The sequence below is a fragment of the Microcebus murinus genome, chromosome 6 (assembly GCF_040939455.1).
Source record: "Microcebus murinus isolate Inina chromosome 6, M.murinus_Inina_mat1.0, whole genome shotgun sequence".
In the NCBI taxonomy this organism is placed as follows: domain Eukaryota; kingdom Metazoa; phylum Chordata; class Mammalia; order Primates; family Cheirogaleidae; genus Microcebus; species Microcebus murinus.
Genome location: NC_134109.1, coordinates 33,603,707 through 33,620,182, shown reverse-complemented (window position 1 = coordinate 33,620,182; position 16,476 = coordinate 33,603,707). Strand labels below are relative to the sequence as shown.

The window sequence follows — 16,476 nt, the reverse complement described above, 5'->3', positions numbered from 1 at the left end:
TAGCTTAAAAGAGTGGGTATTATTTACACAATGAAATGGAATAATCTTGATGCTGGGATAAATCTCTAGAAGCTATCTGCTTTCATGTGGGGTAAATGAGAATAATACTTAAAAATAAACAAAGCTAATCCCAGGGTAGATGGCTATCTCCATTGCTTTGAAATATCTTCAGAGATGGAGATTTCTTAGGTAATTTTAATGTTTAGCCTGATAGCTGATATTGCTGTATGGCTTCCCAGAGTATGAAGATAGAATTTTCAGATAAAGTAACTCTTGGTGATTGCTTTCTGTTGCCTATTTTAAACTCTTCATTCTTTTACATTTTAGACTGCCAGGAGAGGGCCATGGTGGGAGGGGAAAGTTCAGGGGGATGGATTTGTGGACCTATGTGTGTTTGTATTTATCTGTTTAATTGTATCCCGAAGCCAAATGTGTTAATAAATGATTTTCCTTTAAGATCATATACCCTCTTGTAACATAAATAATCAAGATTTAAGTGTTGTATGAAATGTTAAAGAAGATGATGGGAACTTAAAACAATTTCTGTTGAAAATCAAGTAAGAGAAAATAGATCAAACTATAGGGCAAGGAATTTAAACTGGATATAAAGAACTTCCTTGTAGGAAAGTTGTTACAGACTAGAATTTATCACCAAAGCTAGATTTGCAATGCCTGCTTCTGCTTTCCCTTTGTGGAGTGCCTCCATCCTGCCTTACTCTAGGTACTTCTCTGCCCTAGTACTTCCTTCTTTGTCTATTTCCCACCTAGCATTTAGGTCATTCTTTCCCACTAGCCCTGTGGTTCTCCACTTATCTCTCTTTCTTGTCCATGTGGTTCATCCTCATGTCTGTTGTCTAATAGGGTTGAGGAAGGGAATCTCTTCTCTTTGTGCTCTTTCCTCTCTTTGTTGTCTCTCTGTTGTCTCTGCGTCTTCATCTTTATTATGGAAGAGTGTGTGTTTAACAGGACTGAATTAGTTGCATCTGAAAGGATTTTTCAAATTCCTTCTGAAATTGTATACAGTGTTGAAGAATGTAAGTGGATTTTTGTTTGTTTGAAGTAACAGAACCATCAGAGAATGGAACATTTCTTTGAGTATGTAGAAAATTAACCATTCTAGAAAAATAGGTATTTTTGAAGTGCTTTTAAAGATGCCTCATTTAGGAACATTTTTTTTGTAAACTTACAACTAAATTTTCTCACATTTGAAATTAAGAATTTTTATATGACACCAAAATATGAATGAGAATGAGTATCAAAACAAGGATCTCTGAGTTAATGTTGCCAACAGGTGTTATTCATTAAATTATTTGACATTATATTTAATATCAAAGGAAAGACCCTCTGTCAGAATTTATTTAAAAAGAACTGAGTGAAGACAGTGAACTCATCTGATTTCTCCTAATCAGCATTTTAAGACTAGTGTAATAGGTATTTTTTGCTTTCTGTATGACCTCAGAAATGTTATTGTACAGAAGCAGCATCATTTTTAATGTCCTTTTAGTTGATAAGCTTATTTTCAAATACATATTCATTTCATCAGAGGACTTGTGTCATTTGATATTTCAGATTTTCTCTTAAATATTTATTTGTTTTAGCTACAATGTGGTTCATATCTTCTTGTCAAGCTACATATATTTAATGAAGTTTTGAAAACTCTTATAAGCATCTGGAAACTTAATCTGTTTTATTTGTTCATTAAATACTTTCAATGGAAACATTTGAGTCTGAAGGATGAGAGTGCTTTGGGCAGCTTTTCTTCCTAAGAAAGCTATCTGGAAACGTCCCCAGTTAAACTGATAAAAGCAGCAATGGAATTTATCTGAAAACTTTATCCATTTAAATCATAGTTATCGACAGGTTTAATGAGACAAACATGGAAAAGAATAAGGAAAAAAAATAAAAGAATAAAAGAAAAGAAAAATTAATTAAAAATAAATAAATAAATCATAGTTATCAATTTTGCTGTACTATTTGGTTACCCAGGCTTCTGCAACTCTGTAAAAGAAACTTCACAACATTTCTCCAAAAGGTACATAGCCTATGTTCACAGAAATGGCAGTTTGGGTTTCTTTTGCTGAGTTTTTCCAGTGTACTACCCAGCATGCTATCGTGATATTAGAGATGAAATAATATACTTTGAGAAAATATTTAAAGATAAGACATTTAGTTAAAATATCCAAAGTAAAACATAACAATATTATAAAGGTAACATTTGGAGGGTGAATTAAAGCACAGGTGTATGCATTATATGTGTGAGCATGCACAGTTAACCAGAGGAGAGTCCTCCCAAGGGCATATAGTAATATAACTAGTATGTATAAGCTCCTCTAAGCACTGGTCAGTGTACATTACATGTTACTGTATCAGGCAAAAAGACATCTCAGGAAAACTTTTCTAAAACAGATAAATAATATATCACAATCAAGCCCTAGAATCTGCAAAAAAAAAAAAAGTATCTTTTTTTTTTTTCTTTTGGTGTGGCAGAAAAGGCAGTCTTAGAAGTTGAAGAAATTGATTCTCATTCTGGTGTCATTTTTGTGTGTGACTTTAGGCAAATCACTTATTCTCTACTTCATTTGCTTCATCTGTAGAGATTTGATCTGACAAGTGTCTCATTGTTTTAAATTGGGAAAAGATTCTCAAGGTTTTTATGAGAAATAAAATAATGTATATAAAAAATATGATAATTGTTCCATAGCATACTATTCAATAATGGCAGTGACTAATATGTAATTCAGCCAAATACGTATTGTTTTTTAATAATGGTTGGTGCTATATAATTATAGAAGCTGAGCTTAAGTGCAAGTGGTCTTAATTTAGCCTGGCAGTGTTGATTAACATAATAAGTTTGGAAACAACTAAGGAAAGATAATTTCAGTGAAAACAGCTTTTATTAATTAAAGAACAAAAACATGAGTAGGACTTCACAGAGGTGAATGAAGTTGCAAAGGATGATACTTATTTGGAACAAGTTTAATACATTGCCACACTAGAAAAAAAAATTTCTTCCTTGGGGCCGTGTGGAGAATATATACATACAGGTGACCCTCTGTATCCGTGGGTTCTTCATCTGTGGATTCACTCAACCTTGGAATGAAAATATTTTAAGAAAAATTACATCTATACTAAAGTTGTACAGACATTTTTTCCTTGTCATTATTCCTTTAAACAATACAGTATAACAACTATTTATATTGTATTAGGTATTATAAGTTATCTAGAGATGATTTAAAGTATACCAGGGAATGTGCATAAGTTATATGCAATTACTTTGCCATTTATATAAGGGACTTAAGTATCACAGATTTTAGCATCTGGAAGATACCTGGAACCAATCCCCTACAGATACTGAAGGACTTCTACATATGTATGATATAAGGAGGACTAAATATATATATTTTATAAGGAGAACTAAAGCTGTTTTTATTTTGGGAGGAAAGATCGGGAACCACAAGAATCAACTTAACTGTTAGAATCTCTTTAAAAATTTAACTACTGTTTAAATAGTGGGATATAAGATAAATGTATACGAATCAATGGCTTTTCTGCAGGCCTTGTAAGAAGAAAACCTAACAGAAAGATTTAAATGGGAAGATATTTTCCATGTGACTAAGACAGATAGTGTCTGCTTTAAATTTTTCCAGGCTCATTTACAAGTTTTAGTTCAGTCAGAGTCTCAATAGGACTTGTCTTTTTGGAAGAATGGGAAAGAGGGAGTGGGAGGTAACTTGAAAAAAATGATTCTTAACTAATTTTGAATAGTCAATTTTTTTTAACTGCCATATGAGTAGTATTTAACTCATGCTAGTTTTGAGCCCAGGGCCTTGTGAAGCATATGTAACTTACATGTCTCTTCACCTTGGGAGCTGTGTGAACTCTTTTTCAAGTTGCATATAATTCATGCACAGAAAATAATAAAAAATAAATTTTTCATTAAATTAGGATCGTTTTATTTTCAAAGTCTTTATTTTCATAATAAAACACTGTGGCCCCAAGGAAAAAAAATTGGGGGGGGGTGTGGCAGTCACTGTGTTAAAAGGTAGTAATCAGGTATTTGTCATGTCAGTATGAACAAAGACTATAATGTTACTATGATAGGATGCTGTAGTTCTGATAGACCAACAGAATAGAAACAGACCCTGACATATCTAAGAATTTGGTGGCATCGTAAATTGGTGGAAAAGGAAGTATTATTCAATAAATGTTACTAGAATAATTGGTTAATGCTTTGGAAGAAATATAAAGTTAAAATTTCTCCCCAAATGTATACTAAAATAAATTCCAGATGAATTAAAGTTAAACAGAAGTCAAATAGTAAAATGAAATAGAAGCCATAGGAAGCTAGAAGAAATGTAGAGAAATACTTATTTAATGACCAACAAGAAGGAATTTATAAGCATAGAAACAGTGAAAGAAATCACACATGGAAAGAGGAATCATTCCTAATATGTAAGAGTTGAAAAGTTCTACAATAAAACCAACTGCAAGGCTGGGCATGGTGGCTCACGCCTGTAATCCTAGCACTCTGGGAGGCCGAGACAGGAGGATTGTTTGAGCTCAGGAGTTCGAGACCGGCCTGAGCAAGAGTGAGACCCTGTCTCTACTAAAAATAGAAAGAAATTAGCTGGACAACTAAAAATATATAGAAAAAATTAGCCAGGCATAATGACTCATGCCTGTAGTCCAGCTCCTGGGGGAGGCAGAGGCAGAAGGATTGCTTGGGCCCAGGAGTTTGAGGTTGCTGTGAGCTAGGCTGACTCCACGGCCCTCTAGCCCAGGCAACAGAGCAAGACTCTGTCTCAAAAAAAAATAAATAAAAAATAATAAAGCAACTACAAATATAATTAATAGACAAATAGAAAAATTAGAAAACTATTCCCAACAAATACGACAAGAGTATTTGCTGATACATGTGCATGCGCACACACATGTACACACACCCTATTGGCGGGCAGGGAAGAGAGTACCAGTGGTTCTTAACCATTTTGGAATAACCCTTTCCCAGAAAAATACTTGTGCTGTATATGCACACCAACACGCACACTATACATACACATGCCTACAACTTTCAATACAGTTTTAGGAGACACACATATTTATTAGAGTTTTATGGCCCACAAAAGAAGTGCTTGGTAAGTGTGAGTAAAACTTCAACAGCTCAATCAGTCAAAGAAACTGAAGATTTTTGAAAATGATAGTATCAGATATTGGTGAAAATATTGCTAATGGGACATACATTTTTCCCTAGAAAGCTGTTTGACTTTTAAAATGTCAGAATCTGATTTAAAAGTTCTGTTTCTAGGAATTATTTTAAGAAAACATCAGAATCTCAGACAAATTTATATGCAGCAATGATTATTATGTACCTAAGTGCTCAACTTTAGTGTAATGGTTACTATAAATTATTGTTTAACCATGTAATAGAATATCATGGAGCCATTATATATGTTTTTAAAGACTAGTAATATGGGAAGATAATTATAATGTACTGTTAAATTAAAAAAAAATGAAATACATTAAGATGTTAAGAAAAAAACCTTATTTTTAGATGATGGGATTATTGGTGGTTTTAAGTGTCTTTGTTAATTTCTGTATTCCTCCCATCATTTTATAGTGAGCATATTTTAGTTTTATAGTTAAAACACTTTTTAAAATATGTAAGTTATTCTGTTATATAATTTTTAAAGAGTTTTACTTAAAAATCAATAAAGTGACAATGATTAAACTCTAAAATATATGCTATTTTGGGGTTTTTCTTCCTGAAAATGTAAAGTTACTGGTTCAAGAAATTTTCTCTTAAAACAGATGTTGAATTAAGACCGAAAGAATTAATTTTTGGATATCTTTTTCTCCTCCTACTAGAAGTAGAAGACTTATTTTCTTCACTTAAACATATCCAACATACTTTAGTAGATTCTCAGAGCCAGGAGGATATTTCACTGCTTTTACAACTTGTTCAAAATAAAGATTTCCAGAATGCATTTAAGATACACAACGCTGTCACAGTACACATGAACAAGGCCAGTCCTCCGTTTCCTCTTATCTCCAATGCACAAGATCTTGCACAAGAGGTATGTATTCTGAACAAATCGATGATATCTACAATGTAATTATTCGTGACAGTAAGGCAGTATTATTGGAAAATACTAATGTGACGCTAAGGTTTGTTTGAGTTAATTATTGCTGATCACATGTTAAATTTATTGTGATAGAAAAATTTGCTACATTTGTTTTATCCTGAAAAAATATAGTTTACAGAGCTCTGTTTCACAAAAAGAGTTAATTTTATATATAAAATTACAAATTTAGGTAGTAAAAGAAATATTTGAATTACTAGAAGGCAACATTTTTTAATGCTCTTGGTATAGTTTTATGAATTTTAAGCATTATACTGAGATAATACAGATATAAAATTATAACTGACAATTAGGTATTATAAATACATAACTCCTAAAGGTTTATTACTTTTAGGGATTTTGAAGTTTTTCCTATAAAAACTGCAAAAGTTTCAAATTATTAAATTTTAATGTGCTGCGAGAGTTTCTTTGTTAACATGCTGATTTTTAAGTTCTAGTTTCTGATGCTAGTTGATATTCAGTTTTTAATCTTCTCTGCAGACATCTTTTAAATTAAAGATATAAAAACTATAAATAAACTCTTGTTTGTTGGGGTGGACAGTCTATCATTATTACAGGGTTTTAAGTATATTGATATTGTAAAAACTAATAATTCTGGAAGCTCATGAAGTGAATGTATTTCATTGAATCTAAATATGAGACAGAAAGTGGGCTGTGGGGAGGGTAGGACTTCCAGAGCTACAGGTCTGTAAAATAGGTTAGAAGGTACTCTTCAGATTAGCACAGAATGGTTTCTAAGGAAGATATTTTCCTTTTGAGATGCCTAAGATGGCAAAGATCCTATGTGCAATAGTGGTTGAGAAAAGTCTAGTGTTTCCCAGGACCTAGACCTAGGAGAGTATGACCCAAGAACCTGTTCCTAGAGAAGAAATTTTCCATTCACCAGGGTTTAAAAGAGCTAGTTGAAACCTGTTTCTTGAGCTCATCTTTTATTGAAGTTAAGTATACAAGACTTTTTATGCTAAAAAATTGTCACTTGTATGCAAGATTTTTTATTTTAAAAATTATAGTTAAATGGTTTTTCTGAAAATCACTTTTCTTAGAGAGATTGAAATAACCAACATTACTTTGATCTTACACTATTCACAAATATATTGTAACTTTTATTGTTTGGGGTTGGGAAGAATACAGAACAAATCATAATCATTCCCTTCCCTATCTTCAAGAGGAAAGTTTATCCAGTTACTGGGCCTTTGTTTTGCTGAATGGAACAATAAGCAAAGAAGAGAGTGAGAGAAGCAAGAGACAACAAAATTGCTCTAATTGAGAAAAGCTGGCACAGAGTAGAAAGAATGAAGAAAGGCAACATGGCGTTTAAAAGGTTTTAGAAGTTGAGAAAAGCAAAGAACTAGAAGTGGCTTAAAGAGTAAATGCCTCAGGGAAGAAAGAAATGGTTAAAAATAACTTTAAAAGAACATCAATTTTGGCCAGGTGGCATGGCTCACATCTGTAATCCTAGCACTCTGGGAGGCCAAGACCGGAGGATTTGCTTGAGCTCAAGAGCCGAGAGGACTGATTGAGCTCAGGAGTTCGAAACCAGCCTGAGCAAGAGCAAGACTTTGTTTCTACTATAAATAGAAAGAAATTGGCCAAAGAACTAAAAATAGAAAAAATTAGCCGAGCATGGTGGCACGTACCTGTAGTCCCAGCTGCCCAGGAGGCTGAGGCAAGAGGATCGCTTGAGCCCAGGAGTTTGAGGTTGCTATGAGCTAGGCTGATGCCACAGCACACTAGCCCAGGCAACAGAGTGAGACTCTGTCTCAAAAAAAAGAAAAATCAATTTTGAGTATTAGTTTTAGTATAGCTAACATTCACATAGTTCACAGTTTTAAAAGTAACACATAAAGGAGATTTTTCTGATAGTTTGCTTTCAGATCCTTACAATATCTTCTGTAATACAATGTGAATGGTTTTCACTGGAGTTATGCAATACAGTGACTATGAAGTAGTCCTGACTTTCAGTACATAACACTTGTGGAAAAAGCACATACTCAGAGCTCATCGAAGAAAAGTAGTAACAAAGTTCTAAATGACCCCAATGTCTTTATTTTACTGCTGGAAAAAACCTAAGCAATCACCTAATCCAATCCCCCTGTTTTATATTTCTGAATATTGAGACCACGTGAAGTTTGGTGACTGACACATGATAGTTAATCTGTTCATGTGCCCATTGCATAATAATGCTTTGCTTTTTAGCATTCCTAATTCCAGCAATTTTAATATACAGTATTTAAAAGAAGAAATTACTTCATGTTTCAACTGAATCGTTTCTCAGGGGAAATTTAATGTAAGTACAAAAAAAAAACCACTTCAAATAATTCAGTGAAACATTAAGAAGTGTTCTTCATTTTTATAGCTTAAAATATCAGTTAAACATTAAGTATATAGTACATGCTAACTAGTAGATAATATTAAATACATAAAGCCTATGAAAACTTCACATACTGAGATCTAGATTAAATCTTTGATCTAGGATATTAATAAACACAAAACAATTTTTCTTACTACAGTGCTTTTTTTTAATTTCAGCATATTATGGGGGTACAAATGTTAAGGTTATATACATACTACAGTGCTTCTATAAAGAAAAAGTTAGACTTCATTAAATGAATTTTTGCTTATCCAAAAATAGCTTTAAGGGAGTAAAAATGCAAGCCAACATACCAGGAAATGGTATTTGATTTTGAGATATTGAAAGATTTGTGTGTGTGTAAATACATATATGGCAAAAACGTATCTACAGAATGTATAAGGAACTCTTGCAAAGTAATAAGAAAAAAGACTATTCAGTTAAAAAAGATTGGCTGGGCATGGTGGCTCACGATTGTAATCCTAGTACTCTGGGAGGCCGAGGCGGGTGGATCGCTCAAGGTCAGGAGTTGGAAACCAACCTGAGCAAAAGCAAGACCCCGTCTCTACTAAAAATACAAAGAAATTAATTGACCAACTAAAAATATATAGAAAAATTAGCCGGGCATGGTGGCACATGCCTGTAGTCCCAGCTACTTGGGAGGCTGAGGCAGGAGGATTGCTTGAGCCCAGGCATTTGAGGTTGCTGAGCTAGGCTGATGCCACAGCATTCACTCTAGCCTGGGCAACAGAGTGAGACTCTGTCTTAAAAAAAAAAAAAAAAGATTGGCGAAGAACAGACACCTTATTCAAAGAGGGAATCCAAATGGCCAATAAGCATGAAAAGATATTCAGCATCATTAGCCAAATTAAAACAAAATGAGACACCACTGCACAGATATCAGAATGACTATAATTTATGGCACTGTCAAGTGTTGGTGAACTTATGGAACAACTGAAACTCTCATACATTAATGATAGAGTATAAATTGGTTCTACCACTTTGGAAAAATTTTTGCCAATATTTACTAAAACTAATGTACCTATATACTGTGACCCAACAATTTTACTTTGTAGGTATGTACCCAAGAGAAATGAAAACATTCACACAAAGGATCAAGAATAGATGTCTATAGCAATAGTCAGAAATTGGAAACAACCCAGATATTTATCAACCTTGAAAGTTGTATTAGGCTGTCATTGTGTAGGAACAGTGAGTGAACAACTACAATCTAATGAGCAGTGCTGTGGTGGCAGTATGAGAAAATTGCCAACAGCACAGTGGAATGTGCCTAATTGTGTGTGAGGTGGCAGGCTAAGCAAAGTGATGGGAAGAAGGAAGAACCATAGAAGGAAATTTAATTTGCTGAGTCTTGCAGAACTATTGGAAATTTAACAGGAAGCCTAAGAAAGAGTAAAAGGCATTCCATTGTTGAAGGGCACAAAGGCAGTAGTGACTGAGAAAGCCTGGCATATTTCTTGAACAATTAGTAAGGGGCAGGATATAATCTTAAAAGATGATATCCAGATCCTAAAAGCCAACTAAACCATATTAATAAGTTTACCCTATAATAGATCTACTTTAGTATATATTTTTTAAATAATTAACTTACATGAATAGGCAAAAGGAGAAAATAGTATGATCAATTAGATGTAGAAAAGACACCTGAATAAAAGTCAATACTTTTTCCTTGATGAAAATTCTTAGAAAGCCAGGCACATTTGTTAACTTGATACCAGAAACTAATAGCATCTTACTTAATGGTGAAATACCCAATACATTGCCATTTATGCCTGGAATAAGGTAAAGAATCTCCGGACTCCTACCATTATTCATCATTTTTTTGGAGGTACTAGCCAGTGCAGTAAAACTGGAAAGAGTAACGAAATACAAAGTTGTAGAGGAATAGGGAATATAAGAATTTGTTCTAATTTGAATGGGTTAAATTAGTTAATTTGAACAAAAAAAAACCCTTTATTCATGATATTAAACATGTTACCAACAGTTATAATTTATACACATGCATAACATATATCCCATTGAAACATGCATATAAGAGCTATTGGAGACTGGGCACCATGGCTCACACCTGTAATCTCAGCACTTTGGAATGTTGAGGTGGGAGGATTGCTTGAGGCAAGGAGTTGCAGACCAGCTTGGGCAACTTGGCAAGACCCTGTCTCCAGGCCGGGCACGGTGGCTCACGCCTGTAATCCTAGCACTCTAGGAGGCCGAGGCGGGCGGATTGCTCGAGGTCAGGAGTTCGAAACCAGCCTGAGCAAGAGCAAGACCTCGTCTCTACTATAAATAGAAAGAAATTAATTGGCCAACTAATATATATAGAAAAAATTAGCTGGGCATGGTGGCACATGCCTGTAGTCCCAGCTCCTCTGGAGGCTGAGGCAGGAGAATTACTTGAGCCCAGGAGTTTGAGGTTGCTGTGAGCTAGGCTGATGCCACGGCACTCACTCTAGCCTGGGCAACAAAGCGAGACTCTGTCTCACAAAAAAAAAAAAAAAAGACCCTGTCTCCACAAAAAAAAAAAAAAATTGTTTTTAATTAGCCAGGCATGATGACATGCACCTGTAGTCCCAGCTACTTGAGTTTGAGATTACAGTGAGCTATGATCACACTACTGCACTCCAGCTTGGGTGACAGGAGACCCTGTCTCTTAAAAAAAATATGTTGAAAGAAATAATAACTTATTAACAAGGCTATCTCTGGGTGGTAGATAAATAGGTAATGCTATTTTCTTAAGCTCACTCTAAAGAAAATTTTAAAGCAAGGAATTTATTCTGTGCTTGTTTGTGGACCTACTGAATAATTTTAAACAGGAGCTTGCCATAAACAAGCTTATAACTTAAAATATCACTTGGATAACATTGTGGAAGGTGTGAGGTCAAGAATGGAGGCATAGATTAATTTGTAGGCTGTTGTCTAGCTGTAAGATTTGGAATAGCAATTGAACATGACGTATAGAAATATTTAAATAGAAAATTAAAGATAGTTACATCTTCAGTAAACTCAGTCTGGTGGGGATACAGCCTGATTGACAATTTTAAACCAAATGTATTTAGTCTTATAAGTACATGTTATCTAGGCAACTATTATAGCCTGAGGCAGTTCTGGTCCCTGGAACAACTAGCATAATCACAGTCATTGTGGTTTGTTCAGGGAACAACAAACAGTTCAATGCTAGACCAAAAAGTGTAAGGCATGAGAAATGCCAGGAGACAAGCCTGGAGAAAAGGCAAGGATCAGGTGATGAAGGTTCTTATATTTAATGCTAAGGAGCTTAGGCTTGATCCTGTGTGACAGAGAGCAAATGAGAACTAGAATGGTAATATTTTTGTTTGTGAATTGAAAAGGATATTTAGTGACATAGAAAAATAAAATATTTTAAGAATGTATCAGTATCAAATCAAAATAGTTATAAGACGCTATTATAAGACAATATGAATAGCATGATCTCATTTTGGTAAATATAAACAAAGGATAAAGAAAGGTTATACAGACTGATTTTCTCAATGTTGGGTATATTTCTCAATATGGGTATATTTTTTTGGTAACCAACTTTATTGAGATATAATTTACATACACTTACAGGTATGTTTTATTGTATAGTTCAATGTATTTTGACATATGTATACACATATGAAATCTGCCACCGTCATCAAGTTACAGAAGGAAGCATCTATCACTCCACAAAGCTACCTCATGGCTTTTTGCAGACAACAACCACCTCTTCCCCCAAACCCTACAGACTTCCACTGATCTGCTTTCTGTTTTACAAATTTTGCCATTTATGGACAATTCATATAAATGGAATAGTATGTAGTCTTTTGTGTCTGACTCCTTTTGCTTACCATAATGTTTTTGAGATTTGTCCATGTTGTTTATGTATCAATATTTTGTAAATTGCTGAGTAGTATTCCATTTTATAAATATCCTGCAATTTGTTTAACCAGTCACCTATTGAAGGCTGTTTATCATTCTAGCAGGTATATAATGGTATCTTGTTTTAATTTGCATTTCCATCATGGCTAATGGTATTGAACATTTTTCCATATGTTTATTGCCATTTTCCTATTTTTTTGTGAAATATCTGATCATTTTTTTTTCCATTTAAAAAAATGAGATTGTTAGTCTTCTTGAGTTGTAAGAGTTTTTAATATATTCTGATTATAAGTCCTTTGTCAGATACATATTTCAAGGTAAATATTTTGGTAAAAACAAGTATGAAAATGCATGAAGGATATATACCAAGGTGATTTTCTTATACCCTAGGTATAAAAGTCCTTCCTTTTATTTTCCTTTTGGTTATCTATTTATCTATTTTCTGATTTTTTACATTTAACATATATCATTTATATAATTTTAAAAATTAGCTTAAAAATGAAAAAGGATCTTGCCTTTGAAGGAAAACAGGGAAAAGTGGTATAGCTAGAGAAGAATACAAGGTCAAGAGAGAGGGTATTTTTAAACATAAGAGATTAGAGCATTATTATAGGCCAATGGAAAGAAGCCAATAGGATTTAAAAATAGCCTTTTAATTCCTTAGTTCTTTATAGAAGCAGCAGCTGATGATGTGTTGTTCACACTAGAATAAGTAACATCTGGGTTAATACGTCACGGGAGTGAGCACTTACAGGAGTTCTAAATGTCTTTAGAAGGGAAGATCTCAAAGATGTTTAGGAACTGACTTAATAGTAGAAATAGGGAAAAAATGTCTAGTACAGAAAATTAACATTGCGTTAACTTGGTACATTTTGTATACCCTTAGTATATTTGTAATCCAAAATTTGTCTTTCCCCCCTCTGAGTTGCTTTCTACAGCTATCAAAAGGTGGGAAAACACCCTGTTGTACAAATCAGCTTTTAGTTTTGGTACTGTCATTGCTTTGATCTACTTGTTGTGGTAAAATTAAATAGCCATAAAAGGTATAGAATTGCTGGGTTCCTGTTTTAATCATGAATTACTTTTATTTAAAAAAATTCTAGATGTGGATTTACTTCTGTATGTATTCAGTAATGGTGGTAATTTTTGGTTTTGTTATCTACATTATTGCAAAATGGTATTGTTGGGCAGTTGGGTTTGGGAATAGAAAGGGGAAGAAAATCAGAGAGATCGACAGTGAAAGCACTTAGAGTAATCTTTGGAGAAAAGTAGGCTGCAGAGCAAAGTTTGTACCTTTAGATATTTATGGTAGAAAAGAAAAGATTGAAAATAAATGAACTGAACATATAGCTCAAGTAATTAGAAACTAAAAGGGAAATAAACTAAAGCAGAAGAAAAGAATTAAGTTATTTAAAGAATAATAGATTTAACAACATTAGGAGCTAGTTCTTTGAAAAGAACAGGAAAATAGACAAATCTTGGATAAATTAGATTAAGACCCCTCCTCACTACTACACTTGACTAGTCTTAAAAAAAAAAAACTAAAAAAAAAAAATAAAAAAATAAAAATTAGATTAAGAGAAAAATATACTAATAGCATTAGGAAACAAAAAAGGAGTATGAATGAAGAGCTGTAAATGGTAGGTACCATTCTGCAGATAAGGAAACAGAAGCTAAAAAAAATTCATCATAACCAAGGGCAGTTTATCCTAGGAAGACAAAAATTGCTTGACTTTGGGAAATTTTATGTAATCCACTGTATTATGATGATTGTTCCATTCTGCTTATGTAAAATTTGTTTTGTTAGTCTGTAACTCTTGAAGTTGTTATCTCTGGGTTTTCAGTGTATTTACATAAACATGTGATTTTAAAACTATAAAGTAACAAGGTAACTATTAAAACAGTTTTTTCTTCCTTTATGCAATCATTATTAGTATATTTTATATAGTATGTGGGAGAAACTTTCAAGTGGAAGTAGTTCATTCATAGACATAAATACCAAAATCTTATCTAGTGTTTTTTTAAAATAAGAAATGCTGTTATTATCCATGATAATAATAGACAAAATTCTTTGAGAAAAATGCATTCTAGCTTTTTGCTCATGATTCTTTTTAGTGTGTTTATTTCTCACAAGTATTTTTTATCATTTTAATTTGTACTTTTAAAAAAAATACTGCCTTGCCTAATATAGGTGCTGCTGATATTTCCTATAATCTATCTAGGCAGAATAATCTTTATTTTTGTTCCGTAGGTACAAACTGTTTTGAAGCCAGTCCATCAAAAGGAAGGACAAGAATTAACTGCTTTGCTGACTGCTCCACATATTCAGGTAGAAAATGGACAGCATTATATATGTTGTTTTTCCAGCATTATTCTTCTTTTTATTTCTAATCAAATTCTCCTAGGTCTAGAAGTTTTGATGTTTACAACCCCTTCTACAAAATAATTATTACTGTTGGATTATGTATTCCCATATTTAACATTAACCAAATTATTTCTGAAACAACTTCTTTCTTTAAAAATTGGATCAAAATTCTTCCCCTTTTTGGTTATATTTCCCATAAATTTTAATTATCTAGGATGTTTAGGCCTTTAAGTGGGTATTTTGTTTTTATGAATTTTAATAAGCATTTTAGACTTTCATAACCCATTCCAGAATATGCCCTGATATACTTAACACACCTTTAGTTGTTATTAGCTCTACTTAATTATAGCACTTTGAAAGATTTAATGATCAGAATACCATGTACATGATGAGGTTAAAAATTGCTGTACGGAAGTAAATCATGCTGTTACTTTAAAACACTATGCATTTCTTTGAAACAGGCACTTTTACTAGCCCATGATAAGGTTGCTGAGCAGGAAATGCAGCTAGAGCCCATTACAGAGGAGAGAGTTTATGAAAGCATTGGCCACTATGGAGGAGAAACTGTGAAAATAGTTCGTATAGAAAAGGCTCGTGATATTCCACTGGTAAGTATCCCATGTCGCTGATCTGAGATTCTTTCTAAACAGAGATCTTGTGCATGACAGATGACTAAAGACCTCGCTACATTTCTGGTGGTGCACTTGCTTGCTCGCACTCGGTGCACTCGCTCGCTCGCGCTCGCTCTCTCTCTCTCTCTCTCTCTCTCTCTCTCTCTCTCTCTCTCTCTCGTTTTTTTTTTTGTTTTTTTTTTTTTTTTTTTACAGACAAGGTCTTACTCTCACTTTGTAGGCTGGAGTATAGTGGCACAATCACAGCTTGCTGCAACTTTGAACTCCTTAGCTTAAGCAATCCTCTTGCCTCAGCCTCCCAAGTACCTGGGACTACAAGCATGTGCTCCCATGCCCAGCTAATTCTTAAAAAAAATTTTTGTAGAGATGGGGTCTCACTGTGTTGTCCAGGCTGGTCTTCAACTCAGTTTTTCTCTTTTGAGGTTAATTTCTCAGACTTTTTCTATGTTCTTGCCCATAGCCCTTATTCAGTTGAGAAAAATTTAGTACCTTTTGTCAATCATAAATCAATGAAAATAATAGCTTGTAACATATTTGAGGAACAAAAAAGAGATAAATAATGTATCCATTGTTCATTATATTGTATCATTATTCTCCCAGCTTACTTTTTAGAACAATAATTAGAAACTCTGATCTTTTCACACAATTGTATTTATTTTATTTTATTATTTTCTTAAGCTAGTCAAGTGAAGCAATGAGAGCAATTATATTTATTGAAATGCTGTTACTTCTTTTCTTTTTCTTTTCTTTTATTTTAAAGGGGTAGGCAGTTATGAGGAGGGGTGTTCAGTTACCCTGTTTTTATGTTGTTGTTGAGACAGAATCTCACTCTGTCACCCTGGGTAGAGTGCAGTGGTGTCATTGTAGCTCACTGCAACCTCCAGCTTCCTGGGCTCTAAGCAGTCATTCTGCCTCAGCCTCCTGGGTAGCTGGGACTATAGGCACATACTATAATGCCCGGCTGGGTATTTTTTTTCTTTCTTTTTGGTAGTGATGGAGCCTCACTCTTGCCCAGGCTAATCTCAAACTCTTGAGCTCAAGCTATGCTCCCACTTCAGCCTCCCAGAGTGAAAAGTAGGCATTTCTTAGTGT

The 16,476-nt window shown here is 33.8% G+C and overlaps 1 protein-coding gene across 6 annotated transcripts in view; it reads left to right on the top strand.

The window, feature by feature from the left end:
* PALS1 (protein associated with LIN7 1, MAGUK p55 family member) overlaps nt 1–16,476 on the top strand; it is an 88,030-nt gene that overhangs the window by 39,654 nt on the left and 31,900 nt on the right. For all 6 annotated transcript variants that reach the window (XM_020285738.2, XM_020285736.2, XM_020285737.2 and 3 more), the window contains 3 exons: nt 5,866–6,074; nt 14,639–14,716; nt 15,214–15,360. In XM_020285738.2, the coding sequence (XP_020141327.2) occupies nt 5,866–6,074; nt 14,639–14,716; nt 15,214–15,360 (434 nt within the window). The remainder of the gene's footprint in view (nt 1–5,865; nt 6,075–14,638; nt 14,717–15,213; nt 15,361–16,476) is intronic.